General features: G+C 59.0%; 1 protein-coding gene across 6 annotated transcripts in view; it reads right to left on the minus strand.

The window, feature by feature from the left end:
- The window catches only part of ctsa (cathepsin A), a 77032-nt gene that overhangs the window by 20770 nt on the left and 36776 nt on the right, over nt 1-19486 (minus strand). For 5 of the 6 annotated variants that reach the window (XM_070895884.1, XM_070895882.1, XM_070895880.1 and 2 more), the window contains exons 10-13: nt 14185-14269; nt 9957-10105; nt 4037-4112; nt 2041-2130 (exon numbers count right to left, since the gene is read on the minus strand). In XM_070895884.1, the coding sequence (XP_070751985.1) occupies nt 2041-2130; nt 4037-4112; nt 9957-10105; nt 14185-14269 (400 nt within the window). The remainder of the gene's footprint in view (nt 1-2040; nt 2131-4036; nt 4113-9956; nt 10106-14184; nt 14270-19486) is intronic. The other variant, XM_070895881.1, reaches the window with a different exon arrangement.

Here is a 19486-nt window from a genome sequence, read left to right on the forward strand (position 1 = left end):
GCGTGCCTGTACCAGCTCCCCCATTTTTATTTTTCAAGGATATATCCAAACCTAATAGATGCACATAGCTGTGGCTCAGTGGGCAGCACTCTAGCCTCAAAATGTCAGCAGGGTTGTGGGTTCAAGTCCCACTCCAGAGACTTGTGCAAAAACATCGAGGCCAGCACTCCTCGAGTGCTAAGGTGGTGTGTTTTGGAGGAGACATTAAAGCGAAGCGTCACCTGCCTTCTCAGGTGGCTGTAGAAGATCCCTGGTGCCTTGGACAATATTTGCCCCTCAACCAACATAGCTAAAACAAATTATCTGGTCTTTTTTTCTTGTCGGAAATGTAGCAGCCAATCTGCACTCAGCCGTTTGTGGGAGCTTGCTGTGCGCAAATTGGCTGCCACATTTTCTACATTTCAAAAGTGACTGCACTTCAGAAGTACTTCATTGGCTGTAAAGTGCTTTGGGACATCTGGAGATCGAAAAACGTGCTCTATAAATGTTTCTATCACCCTGTCCTGCAATGTGACACAGCCTCCTGCAGAGCGGCCTTTGATGAAGAGACTGGCTGACACTGCTGCCTTGAATAGCATGGGGTGAGTAGCACTTGTTTAGCTGAAGCACTGTGTGGAAGGATGGTCCTTTGTATCTTGCACTGATAAATCGTGCAGCACACATGGCCGTGCGATCAGGAGATGGCTTTGGGGGAGATTGTCTTGGGTTTTGCTCAGCTGCTGAGTGGGTTCATCCCCAGTTACAGCGTAACTGTGCAACAGGCAGGAATTCCCCGACACTGTTTATGGTTAGTCATTTAAAAAAAAGTTTATGGGATGTGGGTGTCGATGGCAAGGCCAGCGTTTATTGCCCATTCCTAATTGCCCCTTGAGAAGGTGGTGGTGAGCTGCCTTCTTGAACCGCTGCAGTCCGTGTGGTGGAGATGCTCCCACAGTGCTGCTGGGGAGGGAGTTCCAGGATTTTGGCCCAGCGACGATGAAGGAACGGCGATATAATTCAAAGTCAGGATGGTGTGTGACTTGGAGAGGAACGTGAAGGTGGTGGTATTCCCCTGTGCCTACTGCCCTTGTCCTTCTAGGGGGTAGAGGTCGCAGGTTAGAGAGGTGCTGCCCAATGGTGTAAATGGTGCAAGATGCCCTGACTTCAATCATTCCAAATGGAGGCCAGGCACAGGAAGAGAAATTAAACTATAGGAGCAGTCGGTCTATTATACCAGGGCTTTGTCACTTGCTGTATGGAACCTGGATTAACCCCGTCTCTTGTTGGTCTCTTGCTAGACAACAAGGAGAGGAAAGAGTAGAGAATCTGCACTGGGGGGGGAGGTGGGGGGCAGTAATGGTGAGGAAGTTAGCACAGTTACTGGTCTTACCCCAACATGAGAGCGAGCAAGCTCAGAACGGGTTGAACTACCGACGGTTTGCATTGGTCGTGTCTGTTACATAATGTACATAAAAAGTTCCACACATGCACAAAATGAACGGAGCAACGCCTACATTTGAGTCCCATACAGCGTACTGTATTTCTCCAGTCTCTGCAAGTTCCCAGACCCTCGCTATAACTGGTTCTGTGCAAAGTGTCATTCTCAGTCAGATGCAGAGGTCATCATCATAGGTGGTCCCTCGAGACGAATATGACTTGCTTCCACACCAAAAAGGGATGAGTTCACAGATGTTTCAATGAAGGACCTGATATTTCAGGTCCCGAACTACATCCTGAGGGGTGGAAGATGTGTGTGGGTGGATTTTTTTAACATGGGGTGACTGTTGCACACCAGCCACCACACGGGCTTGACAGAGCTAGGTCTTGGACCAGTGGCAAGGGTTATCCAAGACGACCGGAGAGCAGCTCTGCTGCACGGGCCTAGTGTGCACACATATCGCAGTGTGGGCTGGTCCATGCTGCCCCTGGGCCCTCACTCTTCTGGCCCCAAACCAGGCACACGATTAGCAGTGTGCGGCTTCCACACAGCTCGAAGCCTCTCGCCTCAACACAGCAAACCGGCCACAGCCATACTTTGAACTACAGCAAAAACAAGCTCACCTTCTGATGGAGAGACTCCACAAACCACTGGTCTCCCAGGAAGTTACAGGCCATGTCCACGTCGCCATTATACACCAGGATCTGGTACTGCTGTCGTCAGGAACACATCCAAATTGATACAGGAACAAAAAATACTCAGCTTAAAATTCAATTCAGAGAGATTGGAAAGTGTCTGCATTCTAAGTCGACAGCCAGCAGCCAATAGTCACTGTAGACTCCAGAAACTTTGAGCACATAATCCAGGCTGACACTCCAGTGCAGTGCTGAGGGAGCGCCACACTGTCGGAGGTGTCGTCTTTCAGATGAGACGGTAAACCGAGGTCCCGTCTGCCCTCGCGGGTGGATGTAAAAGATCCCACGGCACTATTTCGGAGAAGAGCAGGAGAGTTATCCCCGTTGTCCTGGGCCAATATTTATCCCTCAACCAACATTAAAAAACAGATTAGCTGGTCATTATCACGCTGCTGTTTCTGGGACCTTGCTGTGCGCAAATTGGCTACTGCGTCTCCCACATTACAACAGTGACTATACTTTAAAAGTACTTCATTGGCTGTAAAGCATTTGGGATGTCCTGAGGGTGTGTAAGGTGCTATATAAATGCAAGTCTTTCTTTTATAAAAGAGTGGGCACTACACCACAGAACATAGGCCACTGGCTTTCAAATGTGTGTCATCCCCTGCAAATATTGGCATTGCGGGAGCCCTGGTCCAAACAATAGTGTCAGCTACTCGAAGATGCATAGCACCATCACCACACACACAGTTTATATTAGTATACAGCAACAGCCATAAACACTGAAACCTGATGACCTTTGAACTCCCATGGGCTCCCGAGGATTCAGAGATCCATCCCAACTGAAAGCCTCTGCTGTGGGCTGCTCGCAAAGTGTTGACTAAAATGTGGTGGTGTGTGTTGATTAAACCTAGTGGGGTCCTTCTACAATTCACCCAGTGTTTTAAAACCGTACTTTAGCCAACAATTATAATGATCAGTTGCAACTACAGAGAATGAACCTGTGAATTTTTAAATCATCAATTGATGAGTCTCCTGTGGAAGAAATATTAAAACTCAGACCCCCGTCTGTCAGACGGATGTGGAGCGATTCAATGGCACAGGTCAAAGGGACTAAACCTGCTCAACTTTCCTTCCTCAACCAACATTGGAGACAGTTCAGAGAAGGTTCACGAAGTTGATTCTGGAGATGAAGGGGTTGTCTTATGAGCAGGTTGGGTGTTCAAATGCTCAAGCACAGGATGTGCGAAGGAAATACTTTGCGGCAACGATCAGACGGATCACATGGAGATCAGCAGTGGCTCAAGGCCAGCCACTGGGCTATGGATAGTTCATAACAACACAAGAAATAGGAGCAGGAGTAGGCCATACGGCCCCTGCTCTGCCAATTAATAAGATCATGACTGATCTTATCATGGTCTCAGCTCCACTTCCCTGCCCGCTCCCCATAACCCTTGACTCCTTTATTGCTCAAAAGTCGGTCTATCTCCACCTTAAATATATTCAATGGCCCAGCCTCCATAGCTCTCTGGGGCAGAGAATTCCACAGATTCACAACCCTCCTCAACCCGTTTTAAATGGGCGACCTCTTATTCTGAAACTCTTATTTCCCTAGTTCTAGATTCCCCACAAGGGGAAACATCCTCTTTACATCTACCCTGTCCAGCCCCCTCAGAATCCTATATGTTTCAATAAGATCACCTCTCATTCTTCTACACTCCAATGAGTATAGGCTCCACCTGCTCAACCTTTCTTCATAAGACAACCCTTTCATCTCCGGAATCAATCTAGTGAATCTTCTTTGAACTGCCTCCATTGCAAGTATATCCTTCCTTAAATAAGGAGACCCAAAACTGGCACAATGAAGCTTCAGCCCACAATCCCTTTCTGCGATACAGATTAAAACGTGCTCGATTTCTACAAGTTGGTGACTGACTTGAAATTAAAACAGTGGAGACAGTGGAAAGAGCAAGGTTGCAATTACCCTGGCAGCCAGAAGTTTGAGGTATTGATTCTTCATATCACTGTAGAGGAACTGGTAAAAGTGATTCACTTTCACACTAAACAGGAGCAAAAAAAAAACAAAGAATTAAAAGTAATGCAGTGGTCAGCAAAGATTTCCAAGGATGACCCCCTTGTAAATATTGGCACATTCCCTGGGAACTCCCTGCACATATAGACGGCCGGGGAACCCCTCCTCTCCATTTCAACTCCACAAAGTAGGCACCATTCATTTCAAGGAAAACGGTACTACTCTTGCTGAAAACATCTTCAATCTGTGCCCGTTGGGAACGGGACGAGATCGAGTGGAATGCCGGTTTTGCACCCGCCCGATATCACTCTCCGCTGGTCACTGGCAAGGAATATTGGGCGGGGTGCAAAGCCGACGTTCCACCCGATCCCCGTGGGTTTCCTGCCCGGAGAGCTCGGTTACAAATTCCCCACTGTGTCAGTCAAGCAAGAGAGAAACCCAATCATTCTCAAGGCACTGCGCTCGTACCCGAGCCCCAGGAGACCCGACTATGTCACAGGCCCTTTGGATACTCCGAGTCCATGGGACACAGCCCAGGACAGTGCTGCTTTCCTGAGAGCACTGAACGCCCGTTCACGGATCGGGAGGGGCAAGACCAACCTTGGACCATCAGCTCCGCCAGACAGCAGTTGGGGTCAGCATGGAGGGCGAGAAGGATCTTCAGACAAGTCAGGGTGGGGGCTTGGGTGAGGTGTGTGGGGGGGGGGTGAAGCGGGTGTTGGATGTAAAAAGCTGAATTTGCGAAGAGCGACATCACTTTGATACCAGCTCCAGAGCAACAGTATGAAATACAATGAGGTCCCCCACCCCAGGTCCATCTTCTAGTTTCATCAATCTCCAGAAAGTGCCACTCCTGCCTCTCCACACTGGATCCACTTGCACATCCTGTTACTCTGCTTAACTTCACAATTATCCTCCCTGATGCAACAAGGGGTTGGTAATGCACACCAATACTTCTCCAGTTCCGTCCAGTGCACTGCTGTGTCTGGCTCTGTGTGGTCATCGCCATTGTGACTTGACGTCTGAGGTTCACTGACGTCCTCCATGCTGAACCCAACTCCAGTGTGTGACAGGAGCCCCCCCTCCTCCAATCTGCGACAGGAGCCCCCCTCCCCCAGTCTGTGACACAACCCCCCCTCCCCCAGTCTGTGACACAACCCCCTCCCCCTTCCCCAGTCTGTGACACGACCCCCTCCCCCTCCCCCAGTCTGTGACAGGACCCCCCTCTCCCCCAGTCTGTGACACAACCCCCTCCCCCTCCCCCAGTCTGTGACAGGAGACCCCCTCCCCCAGTCTGTGACAGGAGCCCTCCCTCCCCCAGTCTGTGACACAAAGCCCCCCCTCCCCCAGTCTGTGACACAAACCCCCCCCCTCCCCCAGTCTGTGACGGGAGCCCCCCCTCCTCCAGTCTGTGACACAACCCTCCCCCCTCCCCCAGTCTGTGACAGGAGTCCCCCCTCCCCCAGTCGGTGACAGGAGTACCCCCTCCCCCAGTCGGTGACAGGAGCCCCCCCTCCCCCAGTCGGTGACAGGAGCCCCCCCTCCCCCAGTCTGTGACGGGAGCCCCCCCTCCCCCAGTCTGTGACGGGAGCTCCAGCTCCCCCAGTCTGTGATGGGAGCTCCAGCTCCCCCTCCCCCAGTCTGTGACACAACCCTCACCCCTCCTCCAGTCTGTGACAGGAGCCCCCACTCCCCCAGTCTGTGACGGGAGCCCCCACTCCCCCAGTCTGTGAAACAAACCCCCCTCTCCCCAAGTCTGTGACAGGAGCCCCCCCTCCCCAAGTCTGTGACGGGAGCCCCCCCCTCCCCAAGTCTGTGACAGGAGCCCCCCCCTCCCCAAGTCTGTGACGGGAGCCCCCCCCTCCCCAAGTCTGTGACACAAACCCCCCCTCCCCCAGTCAATGACACAAACCCCCCCTCCCCCAGTCTGTGACAGGAGTCCCCCCTCCCCCAGTCTGTGACACAACCCCCCCCCCTCCCCCAGTCTGTGACACAACCCCCCCCTCCCCCAGTCAATGACACAAACCCCCCTCCCCCAGTCTGTGACGGGAGCCCCCCCTCCCCCAGTCTGTGACAGGAGCCCCCTCTCCCCCAGTCTGTGACAGGAGCCCCCCTCCCCCAGTCTGTGACAGGAGCCCCCCCTCCCCCAGTCTGTGACAGGAGCCCCCCCTCCCCCAGTCTGTGACACAACCCCCCCTCCCCCAGTCTGTGACACAACCCCCACCTCCCCCAGTCTGTGACACAAACCCCCCCCTCCCCCAGTCTGTGACAGGAGCCCCCCCTCCCCCAGTCTGTGACAGGAGCCCCCCCTCCCCCAGTCTGTGACAGGAGCCCTCCCTCCCCCAGTCTGTGACAGGAGCCCCCCCTCCCCCAGTCTGTGACAGGAGCCCCCCCCTCCCCCAGTCTGTGACAGGAGCCCCCCCTCCCCCAGTCTGTGACAGGAGCCCCCCCTCCCCCAGTCTGTGACAGGAGCCCCCCCTCCCCCAGTCTGTGACAGGAGCCCCCCTTCCCCCAGCCTGTGACAGGAGCCCCCCCTCCCCCAGTCTGTGACAGGAGCCCCCCCTCCCCCAGCCTGTGACAAGAGCCCCCCCTCCCCCAGTCTGTGACACAAACACCCCCTCCCCCAGTCTGCGACAGGAGCCCCCCCTCCCCCAGTCTGCGACAGGAGCCCCCCATCCCCCAGTCTGTGACAGGAGCCCCCCCTCCCCCAGTCTGTGACAGGAGCCCCCCCTCCCCCAGTCTGTGACAGGAGCCCCCCCTCCCCCAGTCTGTGACAGGAGCCCCCCCTCCCCCAGTCTGTGACAGGAGCCTCCCCTCCCCCAGTCTGTGACAGGAGATCCCCCCTCCCCCAGTCTGTGACAGGAGACCCCCCTCCCCCAGCCTGTGACAGGAGCCCCCCCTCCCCCAGTCTGTGACAGGAGCCCCCCCTCCCCCAGTCTGTGACAGGAGCCCCCCCTCCCCCAGTCTGTGACAGGAGCCTCCCCTCCCCCAGTCTGTGACAGGAGATCCCCCCTCCCCCAGTCTGTGACAGGAGACCCCCCTCCCCCAGCCTGTGACAGGAGACCCCCCCTCCCCCAGCCTGTGACAGGAGCCCCCCTTCCCCCAGCCTGTGACAGGAGACCCCCCCTCCCCCAGCCTGTGACAGGAGACCCCCCCTCCCCCAGCCTGTGACAGGAGCCCCCCTTCCCCCAGTCTGTGACAGGAGACCCCCCCTCCCCCAGCCTGTGACAGGAGCCCCCCTCCCCCAGCCTGTGACAGGAGCCCCCCCTCCCCCAGCCTGTGACAGGAGCCCCCCCTCCCCCAGTCTGTGACAGGAGCCCCCCCTCCCCCAGCCTGTGACAGGAGCCCCCCCTCCCCCAGTCTGTGACAGGATCCCCCCCTCCCCCAGTCTGTGACAGGATCCCCCCCTCCCCCAGCCTGTGACAGGAGCCCCCCCTCCCCCAGCCTGTGACAGGAGCCCCCCCTCCCCCAGTCTGTGACAGGATCCCCCCCTCCCCCAGCCTGTGACAGGAGCCCCCCCTCCCCCAGCCTGTGACAGGAGCCCCCCCTCCCCCAGTCTGTGACAGGATCCCCCCCTCCCCCAGTCTGTGACAGGATCCCCCCCTCCCCCAGTCTGTGACAGGATCCCCCCCTCCCCCAGTCTGTGACAGGATCCCCCCCTCCCCCAGTCTGTGACAGGAGCCCCCCCTCCCCCAGTCTGTGACAGGAGCCTCCCCTCCCCCAGTCTGTGACAGGTACAGCATGCTTGAGTAAAGAATTACTGGATGACAGGAAACCGATGCACGCCTCGCATCTCACGGTTTTAAAAAGCATTTGGTAAGATCCCTCACAAGTGACTAGTGAGCGAGGTGACAGCTGACAGGAACCAAGACAGCAGCTGGATTAACAGCGTCCCACTAACAATGGATACAAGGGGATTGGTGGAGGTCCCAGAAAGCTGTCCTTGGCCCTCACCGTTACTGGTGTGACCCCAATGTGGGCTCTGTAAAGTACGTGTCAACGTGTCAACGTGTCAACGATGCTTCTGTTTGTGGGAAAAGACCAACACTAAAAACAGTGGTGGTGACCACAGAGCCAGACACAGAAGTGCACTGGACGGAACCGGAGAAAGATTGGTGTGCATTACCAAACACTTGTTGCATCAGGGAGCATGATTGTAAAGTCAAACAGAGTAACAGGATGTGCAAGTGGATCCAGTGTGGAGGCGCAGGAGTGGCACTTTATGAAGATTGATGGAACCAGAAGATGCAGTGTAGGGAGTGCTAGCATAGTGGTTATGTTACTGAACTATTAGTCCAGAGGTCTGGATTAATGATCCGGAGGACGTGAGTTCAAATCCCACCGTGGGAGCTGGGGAATTTAAATTCAGTTAATTAAATAAATCTGGAATGAAAAGCTAGCGTGACCATGAAACTATCGGATTGTCATAAAAATTAATCTGGTTCACTAATATCCTTTAGGGAAGGAAATCTGCCATCCTTACCCGGTTTGGGCCTATATGTGACTCCAGACCCACACCAACGTGGTTTACTCTTAACTGCCCTCTGAAATGGCCCAGCGAGACACTCAGTTGTACCAGAACTGTTACAAAGAACAACAGTTCAGGAAGGTGGCTCACTACCACCTTCTCATAATTATTTAAGTGGCGGGAGGTTCCAAAATGCTGAAGAAGAGCGGGATATGGGGGTCCTTGTACATGAAACACAATGAGTTAGCATGTAGGTACAGCAAGTAATTAGGAAAGCAAATGGAATATTGGCCTTTATTAGGGAAGTCTTGCTATAACTGTACAGGGTATTGGTGAGACCACACCTGGAGTACTGTGTGCAGTTTTGGTTTCCTTATTTAAGGAAGGATATACTTGCATTGGAGGCAGTTCAGAGAAGGTTCATCAGGTTGATTCCAGAATGAGGGTGTTGACTTATGAAGATAGGTTGAGCAGGTTGGGTCTATACTCATTGGAGTTTAGAAAAATGAGAGGTGATCATATTGAAAAGTATAAGATTCTGAGGGGGCTTGACAGGGTAGATGCAGAGAGGATGTTTCCCCTCGTAGGGGAATCTAGAACTAAGGGGCATAGTTTCAGAATGTCATCCATTTAAAAGAGAAATGAGGAAGAATTTCTTCTCTCTGAGGGTCGTGTATCTGTGGAATTCTCTACCCCAGAGAGCTGTGGAGGCTGGGTAATTGAATATATTTAAGGTGAAGATAGACAGATTTTTGAGCGATAAGGGAGTCGATGGTTATGGGGAGCAGGCAGAGAAGTGGAGCTGAGGTCAAAATCAGATCAACCAGGATATTAAATGGCGGAGCAGACTCGAGAGGCCAAATGGCCGACTCCTGCTCCTATTTCTTATATTTTTAGGATTGCCAGTGAGCCCACATCCCATGAACGAATATTATAAAAAAGGTTAGTGCTAAGTATTCCACATTCTTACAAGAGGATAGAAGCATTGCAAACGATGGTTATATCATCATAGTGTCCCACCCATAGTGTGGCTGTAAGCACACCACCCATGTACACGCCCACATCCCACCCATAGGGCAAATATGATCACATCATTCAAACCATGCAACGTGGCACTAGGATTTGTGTGGAAGTGCACCGTCTACAAAGACTCCATCTGCAACTAGACTTGAGACTGACTCATACTCTTGATATGAATTGCACTTGGGGTAATTCATTAACTAAATTGACCCTCGCTATCTCAGGGACACGACTGGTTGGAAGCCAGCCCCCTTACACCCTCAAACAGGCGCTCACCTCCCACGTCAAATTACAGCCGGGGACAGACTAGCACAGGTAATTCTACATTCACCCTCTGAATTATGACGCAAATCTAGGCGATAAATGCGAGAGACTGGATTTTACCTGCACATCTCCCATTTCTGCACAAAGGCCGGGATATGCAGTGCCTTGCGCACACGTGGATCATTCAGGTAGCTTGAGCAGGCAGTGGTGTTGGTGCAAGGGGGGTCAAGCCGGACATTTCGGTGGTCCCGATATACATCGCGCAGTTTCTAGGGAAGATACGTCAGAGATAAACACACTGAGTCATAACAGAGACAACAGTCGTTGTTGAGAACAGCTCGGTCTGCAGGAAAAGCTCCAGTAACTGCATTGCACCAAGGGGGCACACCAGAAAAGGCACTGGGTCCCAGCGTGTGGCGAGGGTGCGACCACTCCCAACTTCCACCACCCTGAAGAAACGGACTCACCCTCACTATCTTTAAATGGGCACACCAATAGGTACTGAATGGAATCAATCCCACTGTAGTCCTTTAGCCCAAACTAACTTCCATTTTATTCCTAAAGAATTTAAAGCAACATTTTTCACCAGATTCAAATATAAAACATTAAATAATGTGATGGGCCTGAGCCTTTAACTGAAGATGGATCAGACATGAGTTAGAGGTGGCTGCATCAAAAATTCCTGAGGAAATGAAGGATGCAGAAATTGAAATGCAAAGAGTTGCAGGAGCCCTGTACCGACCGAGAATACCTGTACTGGACAGGAATAATCCTATACAGACTGGGAATACCTGTACTGGACAGGAATAGTCCTGTACAGACCGGGAATACCTGTACTGGACAGGAATAATCCTATACAGACTGGGAATACCTGTACTGGACAGGAATAGTCCTGTACAGACTGGGAATACCTGTACTGGACAGGAATAATCCTATACAGACTGGGAATACCTGTACTGGACAGGAATAATCCTGTACAGACTGGGAATACCTGTACTGGACAGGAACAGCCCTATACAGACTGGGAATACCTGTACTGGACAGGAATAATCCTATACAGACTGGGAATACCTGTACTGGACAGGAATAATCCTGTACAGACTGGGAATACCTGTACTGGACAGGAACAGCCCTATACAGACTGGGAATACCTGTACTGGACAGGAATAATCCTATACAGACTGGGAATACCTGTACTGGACAGGAATAGTCCTGTACAGACTGGGAATACCTGTACTGGACAGGAATAATCCTATACAGACTGGGAATACCTGTACTGGACAGGAATAATCCTGTACAGACTGGGAATACCTGTACTGGACAGGAATAGTCCTGTACAGACTGGGAATACCTGTACTGGACAGGAACAGCCCTATACAGACTGGGAATACCTGTACTGGACAGGAACAGCCCTATACAGACTGGGAATACCTGTACTGGACAGGAATAATCCTGTACAGACTGGGAATACCTGTACTGGACAGGAATAGTCCTGTACAGACTGGGAATACCTGTACTGGACAGGAACAGCCCTATACAGACTGGGAATACCTGTACTGGACAGGAATAGTCCTGTACCGACTGGGAATACCTGTACTGGACAGGAATAGTCCTGTACCGACTGGGAATACCTGTACTGGACAGGAATAGTCCTGTACCGACTGGGAATACCTGTACTGGACAGGAGTAGCTCTGGAAGGAAGAAACAGTAATCAACCAGGTTTCAGTATGCAGTAAACCCCGATAGAAGATGCACTTCTGCAGAAATTGATGAATTATAAAATCAGGCTGCAACATGATTTGCTGCGCAGTTGAACACTCTTGGCCCACGCTGGAGCAGCCGCTGGGTCAGAACCTCGAGGAGAGGTGGCGAGGACACTCGCTGATTGGGAAATACTTCAGATATCTGAACCCGACTCTGTTCAAAATCTGAAGGACGGACGAGTTATACATCAATTTGGTTCGGTGACTACCACAGTCACCCTATTAATAACTGTAATTCAAAGGTCAGACTATGGAAACAATGGCTATCATTTTCCCTACACAGGAGGCACACATTTACTTTCTGTGGGTTCATGATTGCCACCTTTCTTGTAGCACTCTCACTCTCTCCATTCCCAACATTCCCTTTGTCAGTTCATTTAAATAAACTTATTTATGGAACCAACTTGCAAATGGGATATGCCCCAAGGTTCCTCACAGGACCAGCGGGAATCGAGCAGCAATCAGGGGCCAGTCAGTGGAAGGGACAAACGGGAATCTTTGGGGAGGCTTTCAAAGGGGGGGGGGGGGGGGACCCCCCCCCTCGGACCTCCCCACCCCTACAACATCCCCCATAGTTACACTGCTGTGTGTCGGTGTCGGTGGCTCCCGCTGGTTTGATGTTGCCGTCAGCAATGCCAAACTTGCCAGGTTCACTACAGCCGAAAGGATCCCAGCACAATATGAAGGTGGCTTTTATGCCGGCTGGCTCGGGTCCGGTCGTGCCCGGCCTGGACACTTGCATTTCTCCTCAAACGATATGTTTATAAAACAGCTGATTTTATCAGCACACTGGGAGGAGGTGAAAGCGGACATGGACAGGAATAGGCGGATCGCATTGGTCAGCAGTCAAACGGCCCGTCCGACAATCAGACCCACCGACTTCAACAGCACCAAACTGTGTGGGGGGGGGGGGGCATTGTGGGCAGCAGCGGAGACCCCGCCGGTTTCACCCCCCCCGCCCTCCCCGTTCTACTGCCTTATTTTATTTCAAATGATATGGAATCTTCTCGTACAACAACAGATCTTTTTCAACAGCTGATTGAGACGCACAGCCCACCGCTGACTCACACACTGACCGCGGTTTAAGGTCAGCACCACTCGAGTTTATTATGAGCGATAAGGGAGTCAAGGGTCGTGGGGACCTGGCAGGGAAGTGGGGTTGAGGCCAAGATCAGATCAGCTATGATCTTATTGAATGGCGGAGCAGGCTCGAGGGGCCAAATAGCTGATTCCTGCTCCTATATTTTATGTTCGTAGGAGCTATCCGCTACACCTCGCTGGTCCACAGCTGGACACGGACTCGACTCCATTCCCGATAGGTTCCACAATGGCCAATCATCATCATAGGCGGTCCCTCGAACGAGGATGACTTGCTTCCACGAGTTCACAGATGTTTCAATGAAGGATCCGATGTTCCAGTCCTGAACTCCAATTGAAGGGTGGTAGATGCCTGTGGGTGGATTTTTTTTAATGTGTGGTGACCGTTGCACACCAGCCACCACACGGGCTTGACAGAGCTCGGTCTTGGCCCAGTGGCAAGGGTTAACCAAGACGACTGGAGACCAGCTCTGCTGCACGGACCCAGTGCGCACACATATCGCAGTGTGGGCTGGGCCCGTGCTGCCCCTGGGCCCTCGACCCTCATTCGCCGCTCCTCCATCACGATCTCTCGTCGCATCTCTGCACCAAACATTTGCCGACCCTCTGTCACGATCACCCACCAAACCTCAGTCACGATCCCTCATCACTCCTCCGCCCCGATCACTCGTCGTAAGTCCGCCACGACCTTCCCACTCCTCCACTGTATCACGGCCCCACCGATGCTTCTGCCCGCGCTCCAAATGGCGACCTGGGTCCCGATGATGTCACCCAGTCGCCCGCCCTAAAGCCGCCGCACACCCGTGTTGGCTCGCAATATTTGCCTGTTGGCTACTGCATGCATTACTTCATATTAACTGCCGCACTTGTTCATTTTCTTTGGTTTCTATTTGATTCCCCCACCCCCCAAAAGGTGGGGGGGGGGAAACGGACGGACATAAAGGCCAAACTTAGTGTCCCTACTGCAGACAAATAGAGATAAGCTTGCCCAGTGGGGACCAGGGATTGAATCAGAGACCATCATTGTCTGTATGGGACAGTGCCACAGTACCGCTACAACCTGCACGGACAGGGAGCGCAGTCTGAACAGAACCACTCTCTCCGCGCCCACTTTCATTGGTTTAATGACCAGATTCCCCTTTACAGCCACTGCACGGATGAACAATGAACTCTTGTGCACCCCTCCATGCCCTTTGCTCCACCATTGGCGGCCGTGCCTTCAGCCGTTGAGGCCCCAAGCTCTGCAATTCTCTCCCTAAACCTCTCCTCCGCTCTCTCCTCCTTTACGGCACTCTTCAAAAACCTACCTTTTTGACCAAGCTTTTGGTCGTCTGGCCCAATATCTTCTTGTGTGACTTGGTGTCGAGTTTATTGTCTAATAACGCTCCAATGAAGCGCCTCAAGGAATTCTGCTCCGCTAGAGGTTAAATTATTGTTGAATTATAAATGTGACCATCGCCGTTAGGAACGGATTAAACGAGTTTACCTTCCGCCACCAGAGGCTCATCTCGTTTTTGGGGAACAGGATTCCTAAATCGTTAATGACCAGCTGCTTCTGGTTCTCATCAAAGCTGTGAAAGATGAAAGGAGAGCGCATCACTTGTTGGGTTAAATACTTGGCGATTAATGTACATTTCCCCCTCCCTCATGTACCTCCCACCTCACTCACAGACAGTAACCCCCCCCTCCCAAGGAACAATGCAGGCATCAGCTGCTCTTCACTGGCTGACATGAAACGTATAAGATTCTGAGGGGGCTCGACAGGGTGGATGCAGAGAGAATATTTCCCCACGTGGGGGAATCTCGAACTAGGGGGCATAGTTTCAGAATAAGGGGTCGTCCATTTAAAACAGAAATGAGGAGGAATTTCTTCTCTCAGAAAGTTGTGAATTTGGAATTCTCTGCCCCAGAGAGCTGTAGAGGCTGGATCATTGAATATATTTAAGTTGAAGGTAGACAGATTTTTGAACGATAACGGTTATCGGGAGCGGGCAGGGAGGTGGAGTTGAGGCCAAGATTAGACCAGACATGATCTTACTGAATGGCGGAGCAAGCTCGAGGAGCCAAATGTTCTTATGTACTGCAATGGGAGGTGTGAATAGCTGATGAGCGGCGGGGGATCGGGGCGGAGGAGCGGGGCGGAGGAGCGGCGAGGGATCGGGGCGGAGGAGCGGCGGGGGATCGGGGCGGAGGAGCGGGGCGGAGGATCGGGGCGGAGGAGCGGCGGGGGATCGGGGCGGAGGAGCGGCGAGGGAGCGGGGCGGAGGAGCGGGGAGGGAGCGTGGCGGAGGAGCGGGGAGGGGGATCGGGGCGGAGGAGCGGGGAGGGGGATCGGGGCGGAGGAGCGGGGAGGGGGATCGGGGCGGAGGAGCGGCGAGGGATCGGGGCGGAGGAGCGGCGAGGGATCGGGGCGGAGGAGCGGCGAGGGATCGGGGCGGAGGAGCGGCGAGGGATCGGGGCGGAGGAGCGGCGAGGGATCGGGGCGGAGGAGCGGCGAGGGATCGGGGCGGAGGAGCGGCGAGGGATCGGGGCGGAGGAGCGGCGAGGGATCGGGGCGGAGGAGCGGCGAGGGATCGGGGCGGAGGAGCGGCGAGGGATCGGGGCGGAGGAGCGGCGAGGGATCGGGGCGGAGGAGCGGCGAGGGATCGGGGCGGAGGAGCGGCGAGGGATCGGGGCGGAGGAGCGGCGAGGGATCGGGGCGGAGGAGCGGCGAGGGATCGGGGCGGAGGAGCGGCGAGGGATCGGGGCGGAGGAGCGGCGAGGGATCGGGGCGGAGGAGCGGCGAGGGATCGGGGCGGAGGAGCGGCGAGGGATCGGGGCGGAGGAGCGGCGAGGGATCGGGGCGGAGGAGCGGCGAGGGATCGGAGCGGAGGAGCGGCGAGGGATCGGGGCGGAGGAGCGGCGAGGGATCGGGGCGGAGGAGCGGCGAGGGATCGGGGAGGGATCGGGGCGGTGGAGCGGCGAGGGATCGGGGCGGAGGAGCGGCGAGGGATCGGGGCGGAGGAGCGGCGAGGGATCGGGGCGGAGGAGCGCCGAGGGATCGGGGCGGAGGAGCGCCGAGGGATCGGGGCGGAGGAGCAGGGCGGGGGATCGGGGCGGAGGAGCGGGGAGGTGGAGGGGCGAGGGATCGTGGCGGAGGAGCGCCGAGGGATCGGCGCAGAGGAGCGGGGCGGGGGATCGGGGCGGAGGAGCGGGGCGGGGGATCGGGGCGGAGGAGCGGGGAGGAGGAGCGGCGAGGGATCGGGGCGGAGGAGCGGGGCGGAGGAGCGGCGAGGGATCGGGGCGGAGGAGCGGGGCGGAGGAGCGGCGAGGGATCGGGGCGGAGGAGCGGCGAGGGATCGGGGCGGAGGAGCGGCGAGGGATCGGGGCGGAGGAGCGGCGAGGGATCGGGGCGGAGGAGCGGCGAGGGATCGGGGCGGAGGAGCGGGGCGGAGGAGCGGCGAGGGATCGGGGCGGAGGAGCGGCGAGGGATCGGGGCGGAGGAGCGGCGAGGGATCGGGGCGGAGGAGCGCCGAGGGATCGGGGCGGAGGAGCGCCGAGGGATCGGGGCGGAGGAGCGCCGAGGGATCGGGGCGGAGGAGCGGGGCGGGGGATCGGGGCGGAGGAGCGGGGAGGTGGAGCGGCGAGGGATCGTGGCGGAGGAGCGCCGAGGGATCGGCGCGGAGGAGCGGGGCGGGGGATCGGGGCGGAGGAGCGGGGCGGGGGATCGTGGCGGAGGAGCGGGGAGGAGCGGGGCGGGGGATCGGGGCGGAGGATCGGGGCGGAGGAGCGGGACGGAGTTGCGGTGGGGGAGCGGGATCGGGGCGGAGGAGCGGCGGGGGATCGGGGCGGAGGAGCGGGGCGGGGGATCGGGGCGGAGGAGCGGGGCGGGGGATCGGGGCGGAGGAGCGGGGCGGGGGATCGGGGCGGAGGAGCGGGGCGGGGGATCGGGGCGGGGGATCGGGGCGGAGGAGCGGGGCGGAGGAGGGGCGGGGGATCGGGGCGGAGGAGCGGCGGGGGATCGGGGCGGAGGAGCGGCGGGGGATCGGGGCGGAGGAGCGGCGGGGGATCGGGGCGGAGGAGCGGCGGGGGATCGGGGCGGAGGAGCGGCGAGGGATCGGGGCGGAGGAGCGGCGAGGGATCGGGGCGGAGGAGCGGCGAGGGATCGGGGCGGAGGAGCGGCGAGGGATCGGGGCGGAGGAGCGGCGAGGGATCGGGGCGGAGGAGCGGCGAGGGATCGGGGCGGAGGAGCGGCGAGGGATCGGGGCGGAGGAGCGGCGAGGGATCGGGGCGGAGGAGCGGCGAGGGATCGGGGCGGAGGAGCGGCGAGGGATCGGGGCGGAGGAGCGGCGAGGGATCGGGGCGGAGGAGCGGCGAGGGATCGGGGCGGAGGAGCGGCGAGGGATCGGGGCGGAGGAGCGCCGAGGGATCGGGGCGGAGGAGCGGGGCGGGGGATCGGGGCGGAGGAGCGGGGAGGTGGAGCGGCGAGGGATCGTGGCGGAGGAGCGCCGAGGGATCGGCGCGGAGGAGCGGGGCGGGGGATCGGGGCGGAGGAGCGGGGAGGTGGAGCGGCGAGGGATCGTGGCGGAGGAGCGCCGAGGGATCGGCACGGAGGAGCGGGGCGGGGGATCGGGGCGGAGGAGCGGGGCGGGGGATCGGGGCGGAGGAGCGGGGAGGAGGAGCGGCGGGGGATCGGGGCGGAGGAGCGGGAGGGGGATCGGGGCGGAGGAGCGGCGAGGGATCGGGGCGGAGGAGCGGGGCGGAGGAGCGGCGAGGGATCGGGGCGGAGGAGCGGCGAGGGATCGGGGCGGAGGAGCGGCGAGGGATCGGGGCGGAGGAGCGGCGAGGGATCGGGGCGGAGGAGCGGCGAGGGATCGGGGCGGAGGAGCGGCGAGGGATCGGGGCGGAGGAGCGGCGAGGGATCGGGGCGGAGGAGCGGCCAGGGATCGGTGCGGAGGAGCGGCCAGGGATCGGGGCGGAGGAGCGGCGAGGGATCGGGGCGGAGGAGCGGCGAGGGATCGGGGCGGAGGAGCGGCGAGGGATCGGGGCGGAGGAGCGGCGGGGGATCGGGGCGGAGGAGCGGCGGGGGATCGGGGCGGAGGAGCGGCGAGGGATCGGGGCGGAGGAGCGGCGAGGGATCGGGGCGGAGGAGCGGCGAGGGATCGGGGCGGAGGAGCGGCGAGGGATCGGGGCGGAGGAGCGGCGAGGGATCGGGGCGGAGGAGCGGCGAGGGATCGGGGCGGAGGAGCGGCGAGGGATCGGGGCGGAGGAGCGGCGAGGGATCGGGGCGGAGGAGCGCCGAGGGATCGGGGCGGAGGAGCGCCGAGGGATCGGGGCGGAGGAGCGGCGAGGGATCGGGACGGAGGAGCGGGGCGGGGGATCGGGGCGGAGGAGCGGCGATGGATCGGGGCGGAGGAGCGGCGATGGATCGGGGCGGAGGAGCGCCGAGGGATCGGGGCGGAGGAGCGCCGAGGGATCGGGGCGGAGGAGCGCCGAGGGATCGGGGCGGAGGAGCGGGGCGGGGGATCGGGGCGGAGGAGCGGGGAGGTGGAGCGGCGAGGGATCGTGGCGGACGAGCGCCGAGGGATCGGCGCGGAGGAGCGGGGCGGGGGATCGGAGCGGAGAGGAGGAGCGGCGAGGGATCGGGGCGGAGGAGGATCGGGGCGGAGGAGCGGCGGGGGATCGGGGCGGAGGAGCGGCGGGGGATCGGGGCGGAGGAGCGGCGGGGGATCGGGGCGGAGGAGCGGCGGGGGATCGGGGCGGAGGAGCGGCGGGGGATCGGGGCGGAGGAGCGGCGGGGGATCGGGGCGGAGGAGCGGCGGGGGATCGGGGCGGAGGAGCGGCGGGGGATCGGGGCGGAGGAGCGGCGGGGGATCGGGGCGGAGGAGCGGCGGGGGATCGGGGCGGAGGAGCGGCGGGGGATCGGGGCGGAGGAGCGGCGGGGGATCGGGGCGGAGGAGCGGCGGGGGATCGGGGCGGAGGAGCGGCGGGGGATCGGGGCGGAGGAGCGGCGGGGGATCGGGGCGGAGGAGCGGCGAGGGATCGGGGCGGAGGAGCGGCGAGGGATCGGGGCGGAGGAGCGGCGAGGGATCGGGGCGGAGGAGCGGCGAGGGATCGGGGCGGAGGAGCGGCGAGGGATCGGGGCGGAGGAGCGGGGCGGGGGATCGGGGCGGAGGAGCGGGGAGGTGGAGCGGCGAGGTATCGTGGCGGAGGAGCGCCGAGGGATCGGCGCGGAGGAGCGGGGCGGGGGATCGGGGCGGAGGAGCGGGGCGGGGGATCGGGGCGGAGGAGCGGCGGGGGATCGGGGCGGAGGAGCGGGAGGGGGATCGGGGCGGAGGAGCGGCGAGGGATCGGGGCGGAGGAGCGGGGCGGAGGAGCGGCGAGGGATCGGGGCGGAGGAGCGGCGAGGGATCGGGGCGGAGGAGCGGCGAGGGATCGGGGCGGAGGAGCGGCGAGGGATCGGGGCGGAGGAGCGGCGAGGGATCGGGGCGGAGGAGCGGCGAGGGATCGGGGCGGAGGAGCGGCGAGGGATCGGGGCGGAGGAGCGGCGAGGGATCGGGGCGGAGGAGCGGCGAGGGATCGGGGCGGAGGAGCGGCGAGGGATCGGGGCGGAGGAGCGGCGAGGGATCGGGGCGGAGGAGCGGCGAGGGATCGGGGCGGAGGAGCGGCGAGGGATCGGGGCGGAGGAGCGGCGAGGGATCGGGGCGGAGGAGCGGCGAGGGATCGGGGCGGAGGAGCGGCGAGGGATCGGGGCGGAGGAGCGGCGAGGGATCGGGGCGGAGGAGCGGCGAGGGATCGGGGCGGAGGAG

Source organism: Pristiophorus japonicus, chromosome 12 (genome assembly GCF_044704955.1).
Source record: "Pristiophorus japonicus isolate sPriJap1 chromosome 12, sPriJap1.hap1, whole genome shotgun sequence".
Lineage (NCBI taxonomy): Eukaryota > Metazoa > Chordata > Chondrichthyes > Pristiophoridae > Pristiophorus > Pristiophorus japonicus.